This window comes from Trichechus manatus, unplaced genomic scaffold (assembly GCF_000243295.1).
Source record: "Trichechus manatus latirostris isolate Lorelei unplaced genomic scaffold, TriManLat1.0 scaffold00039, whole genome shotgun sequence".
Taxonomy (NCBI): domain Eukaryota; kingdom Metazoa; phylum Chordata; class Mammalia; order Sirenia; family Trichechidae; genus Trichechus; species Trichechus manatus.
In genome coordinates this window covers 11021132-11027502 of record NW_004443975.1, presented here as the reverse complement: position 1 = coordinate 11027502, position 6371 = coordinate 11021132, and the positions used below count along the sequence as shown (strand labels likewise).

The following is a 6371-nucleotide window of genomic DNA, read 5'->3' as shown; positions in this document are numbered from 1 at the left end:
GTTAACAGCAATTTGGGTCACCTCTGTGACCATTAATGGACCAGTAGAAAGGAACAGAGAAAAGAAAAGGTCTCATCTTTTCTACTTTAGGGTATAAGTGGTTGGAGAATTTAAGGAACATTCTCCAAATGGTCCTTGGGCCACTATCCTAACCTGTTGACTTTTTTCCTATAATTGAGGAAAATATACAGAAAATTGTTTTTATAATTCTCTTTGGGTATCACTGCCTAATAATTAAAAATTCTTAGAATGCATTGTCATAACAGAGTAACATCATCATTTGTTTCCCCTCTCTTATTTCATTTTAACCTAACATACCCAGTACCTAAAACCCTGCCTACAACATAATCAGCCATAAACTCCTAATGCTTACTAATCTTTATTAATGTCAATTTAAAATGTGGTAGCTGTAGTATATTTTAAATACAGGCATATGAAGTAAATTATACTAGTTACCTCTAAATTAATTTCATTTACTTTGAGTGAGAGAGAAGTCCGTGAAAATGTTTTAACTTTCAGGTCGTTTTTGTGCCGCCATCTTTTTTGGGCCGATGAGTCGTTTCAAAGCTGTTTGCTTTATATTAGAGGACTTTGTGAAGATGCAGTTAACCTCAAAAAAGATAATGGACTTGAAGATAATCCATCTGCCATATACCTTGTAAAGGTGGGTACAAATATAGTACTAATAAAGATTAGTATAATCTTTATAAAGATTGGTACACAGAAACTAGAAGAAATGGAGTTTTCAGTCAAAGGGAATACAGATTTATGATCCGTAAGTAAACCATCACTGTGGATGGGTAATATTCAAAAATATCTCCAAAGGGCATGATTCCCTTGACAGTGAATTTTCAAATGACAAAACTGAGTCCTAGAGAGATTGATTTATCCAAGGCACAGAACCAACTAAAGACAGAGTTGGGATTTTTTATTATGTTTCATATTCAAAAGTGAATTTTGTTCTGTTGGATAGTATTTTGGATGCTTAATAGAAATGTAGATTTTTGTGTCCCGCCCCTTGGGGAGGTGCAGAGAGTGATACTGGTAATCTACATTTTTAACAAGTCCCTCGGGTGGTTCTAATACAGAGTACATTTTGAGAACTACTCTTGTAGAACAACTATTAAAAGTTTCTAAACATGTTATTTTGGGAAAATTAATGTGATATTGGTTTGTGGGAAAACTTGAAAGTGGGGAGATACTAGGGTTAAAGAGATCAAATAATATAGTATTGGAATAATGCAGGCATAAGCAGTAAGGACTTCAGTTAGGATGCTGGCAGTGAGATCAGAAAGGAAGGGATATTTTTGAAACATAATTGACTTGGAAAAATTAGGACCTGGTAATCAGAAATGGGACTGGGAGAGGGAGAGCTCAAAGATTAAATTAAAAAATTTAAGCCTGGAGCAGTACTTTTTAATCTTTTTTTTCATTTTTGGAAACATAACATTTGTAAATTTTACAGTGTAAGTGGGGATAAAGATGTCTGCATATTTATTGATGAAAATTTATTTTGGTAAGAGAATTAACACGGTGTAGGAAAAAGAGAAATACTGAAGGAAAGAAGAATGATTAGATGTACATAAACAGATCGAACATTCAGTTTCTGTATTACCAGAGAGAAGTTCAGTAGCATAGTTCTTGGAGATTTCTTCTTGCCGGATTCTGAATAAATTTACTTTATTTGGATTATTTTCTTTTAGACTCGTTAACTGCATTTAACATTCATATTTTTAAGTTTTCAAATAATTGAGACTTCCAAGAGTCCAGTGGGACTGAAATTCCTGGGATTGGTGGTTCCCTTGGGTTCGCGAATATTTCTAAAATACCTCAATTCTTGAATTTTTCTGCTTTGAATTAATCTTATTTATGATTCAGATAATAATGTATTTTTCTGTCTTTTTATCAAGATTTAGTTAGGTTTAACTGGATGTTTAAATTTGAAGAACGTATAAGGCACATAGTGTATAAATGATAAAGAACATGAAGAAAGTATGAAATATGCTCTTCTTTATGATGTGAAAGAGATGACCACGACGTTTTATCTTTTTTGATTTTTTTTATAAATCTTTTGACTTTCCACCACTCAACCTTTACTGTCATTTAATTAGCTGGATAGATCTCGTACATATTCTCTAGATGAATTTTGTGAAGAACAGTTGAAGCAAGCTGCCCTGGCATTGAAACAACTTGAGGCGATCAGGGATAAAGCAATTTCAAAGATGAAAAGTACGATTCTAAAGGTAATTCTTTAATTGTATCCTCTCTGTTTATCCAGGTTGTTGCGCACTGACTGAAGCAGTTGCTCCAAATTGCATTTTCAGGAAGAAGTATCAGAAATAGGCAGGTAGAAAGACAAACGTGGTTAACTAACTGGTACTGCACGTTTACTAGATACAAGAGCTTTTCCAAGTGCTATGTAAAATGCAAAGCTCTGTGTATGTGTGTGCGCGTGTGTGTGTACCTTTAAGATGCATACAATCTAACTTGAGCTTACATATAAGGAAAAATGTGTTTGTTACAAAGTTCACAATATCCATAAGACAAAGAAAAGTCCATTGCTCAGGAGAAGCATAACTACATGAGATAAAATTTCCCTAAGAATTTTGTAAAGAGGACTCAGTAATATGAGGAATAATGTGTTCAAAGCATTCTTATCCTCTCTGCTGTGACATGTCTCACAGGACTATTTTATATAGCTGTCCTGTATAGGAAATGACAATGCATGAAAACATAATTCAGCAGATTCAGTTTGATGAGAGATTGATGCAGTGTTACCTGGTTATGGATCTGCTGCCTCTTCTGGTTTGGCTGAGTCCAGGTGAATATTTGTGCCTCTCTGGGGGAATGGATGGACTAGGTCTTCTTCAAATAGTTTTCAAATACTGTTTCTCTGAGGGGAACTTTTGATAGATACTGAGTAGAAATGACATTAAGACTTTACTTTTTGACAAGAAAATGAAGTGCAGTGATTTTATGTCAACTAAATCTGCAGAGTCTGAAAGCTTCTCATTCCCTATCTTATTCTTCACAGTCCCCTAACCTCCCCAAGCCCCGTCATATGCAAAGAAGTTGTGTGGACAATTTGGCTAAGGATTGTATAAATCAAAAGGGGATTGACTAAAATATAACTTAGTGTTCTGAGGTACAGCAGACTAAGAGGTAGATAGATATAAAGTATCATTCATAGTTATTTGTCATTATGAAGCACCGCTATTTTCTCAATTTTGTTAAGACATTTGATGCTTAAATGCTAAGGACGTGGATCTCAAACTTTACAGGGCAAGAGAATCACCTACAAAGCTTAGTAAAACAAGAGGTGTCTCTTTCCGTAGGTCTGGTGTCCAGTCGCAAACTTAATATGTGAATTTAACACACTGTACCTGGACTGCAATTGTTTCTTACTGAAAGTTTCCCTGAGTACAGTGGAATCAGATTTTAGAGAACTTTAGAGCTGGTTGTTGGAAATAAAGTCACAATTTCAGAAGCGATTCACAGGTTCCAATAAATATGAACCATGCTTTGTTACAATGTCTGCACCCTTTAAGAAGAGTAATTATTAAGCATCTTTCCTATTAATTTAACTTCCTAGGAAGATTAAACAGACATAAAATTTGGAAATGAATAAACAAATTTTTAAAACTGCCCAGAAATGTCTGATTACTCTGGCCAAACTCTAGGCTGGTGGTTCTCACCTAGGCTGCACACTGGAGCCACGCAAGGAGGCTTTTAATAAAAATTGTTGCCTGAGACCTACCCTGTACGAATTAAATCAGAATTTCAGAGGGCAGAGCCCAGGCAGCACTATGAAAGCTTCTCAAGTGAATCTAAAGTACAAGGAAGTTGAGAAACATTCTTCTGGGCAATGTTTGGGACTGCCTAGCTCTGAAAAAATATACCATAGTTATAAAACTGGTGCAGTAGGAACCAAGCGCCGCCATGAGTGATGTAAAACTGGAGGCAGAATTTCGATATGCCAGACCCAACATGCACACTGTGATGACAGAGACCAGGTTAGCATATTAAGCGCTATAATCTTCATCAACCTTACCAATATTCCTTAAAAAGACCAGGATATCACTGTATACTTCTGTACTAATACAGTTATTAAGCTATTCAAGGTTTTTTGGTACCAGAGCTAAAAATCCAAAGTTTGCATAGTTAATATGCTTCACCATTTTATCGGTAAAAAAATCCACTCATTTATGCACATTAAGTTTTCAAATCATGTGACCACTCCTGGATACCATGTATCTCCCTGCCTGCGAAGAGGTACTTTGTATGAGTAACTAACCAAATCAAACCAAACCAAACCAAACCTAACCTATTGCCATCAAGTTGATTCCGACGTATAGCGACCATACAGGACAGAGTAGAACTGCCCCATAGGGTTTCCAGTGAGCGGCTGGTGGATTCGAACTGCCGATCTTTTGGTTAGCAGCCAAGCTTTTAACTGCAGTGCTACCAGGGCTCCAAGATAAACTAGCAAAAGTGGGTACAGTCGGTTAGAAAGGGCTTTGAATTCAGGCTTAGGCAAAAGACTTTGTCCTTTTTAGGCAGGTGTCTAAAGAAGGGAGGGTGTCATGAGTAATATCATTGGGTAGATTTTATTGCACTCTATTTTTAATAAAGTTAGTATTCTATTTGTCAGATCCAGTGTGGCAGCTCCCATAATTAGCATAGAAATCATTTGGTCATTTTTTAGCCCAGTTTCTTCAAGCAACTATCATATCAATAAATAACAGCATTATATTGGTAAAACATTCCTCCAGAAGAGTCAGCTAGTAGTGGAAATAATTTGCAAAATTGGTAAACTGACCAAGTTAATTTTTTTAAAAAGCAAATACAAATGAATAAAATGAAACATGAAGCAAGGCAACATAAAAACTAATACAATAACTTTTTTAGAAATTAGAATGCGAGTTGAAAAGGATGACTACTAACCAAAATGCAAATACTAGTGGAGTAATAAATAAATAAATAAAGAGTGCTTCCAAAACTTAAATATCAGTGGGGCAAAAAATTTTCAAAAAGTGAACAAATAAACAAAAATTGGAAACATTTTTAAAATTCCAAGGTTCATAAAATGAACCATTTTGAGTAACTTCAGGATTATTTTTAGGAGCACAATTTCGACATGTTTGATGATCCTAATAGTACTGATGCCACCCTATACTTTTTTGTCAAAACTTGTCATTCTCCAGTAACCTCTTGTGTTAATTGTTTTAGGAGATGTCATTTTTTTGTGTGTGTGTGTTTAATCTTTTTTAAATTATTTTATTGTATTTTTGGTGAAAGTTTGCACAGCAAATTAGGTTCCTATTTAACAATTTTTATAAATATTCTTCAGTGACGTTGGTTACATTTTTCACAATGTGTCAATATTCTCATTATTTCCATTCTGGTTGTTCTGTTTCCATTAATCTAGCTTCCCTACCCACCTCCCCCACCCCGCCCCTTACCTTCTCATCTTTGCTTTAGGATAAATATTGACCTTTGGTCTCATATAGATGATTATTTAAAGGAGCACAGTACTCGTGGGTGATATTGTTTATTTTATGAGCCAATCTATTATTTGGCTGAAAAGTGACCTCTGAGAGTAGGTTCAGTTCCAAATTTAAAGGGTATCTCAAGGCCATAGTCTCAGAGGATCCTCTAGTCTCTACCAGTCCAGTAAAACCAAAAAAACCCATTCCTCCCCAGTTGATTCCAACTCATAGTGACCCTATACACTGAGTCTGGCCTGTTTTAGGAATTTCAGCTTTGTTCTACGTTTTTCTCCATGTCATTATATTTTTTAAAAAATAAAACTCTAATATCAAATTTAATTGACCTAAATGTTTTCTTAATTTTTTATCATGTAGCACATATGTGTTTTAAACAAATTGCTATAGCCTAAGATAAAGACAGCATTGGACTGGGTTTAGGAAACCTTATATTTAGACTTGACTCAGTGTATCTGAGGAAGATCTCTTTATGTAGGAACATGTGGATATTCTTTAGAACTTCCTTATTTTAGAACTTTTAGAACTTCCACAGTCTGCCTGTAATCGAGACTAAACTTTATAGACTTCAGAACACGTGAGTTGGTTTTTTTATTTTTTTAATTTTCTGATAAAATTCAACATGTATTCTTTTTTTTCTTTATTGTCCTTCAGCTGAAGGTTTACAGAACAATAGTTTCTCATGAACAGTAGTACACATATTGTTTTATGACATTGGTTAACAACCCCACAACATGTCAACTCTCTCCATTCTCGACCTTTTTTTTTTTTTTTGGTGAAAATATGCATAGCCAAAGATACACCATTTCAAAAATTTCTACATGCACAGTTCAGTGACATAGACTACGCTCTTCCAATTGTGCTGCT

The 6371-nt window shown here is 35.0% G+C and overlaps 1 protein-coding gene across 1 annotated transcript in view; it reads left to right on the top strand.

Annotated features, from left to right (window-relative positions):
* Positions 1-6371, top strand: part of DNAH14 (dynein axonemal heavy chain 14) — a gene marked incomplete at its 5' end in the record, with an annotated part of 387403 nt that overhangs the window by 5525 nt on the left and 375507 nt on the right. Inside the window, 2 exon segments of the mRNA XM_023730866.1 lie at positions 520-664; positions 2112-2243. Coding sequence (XP_023586634.1) covers positions 520-664; positions 2112-2243 — 277 coding nt within the window.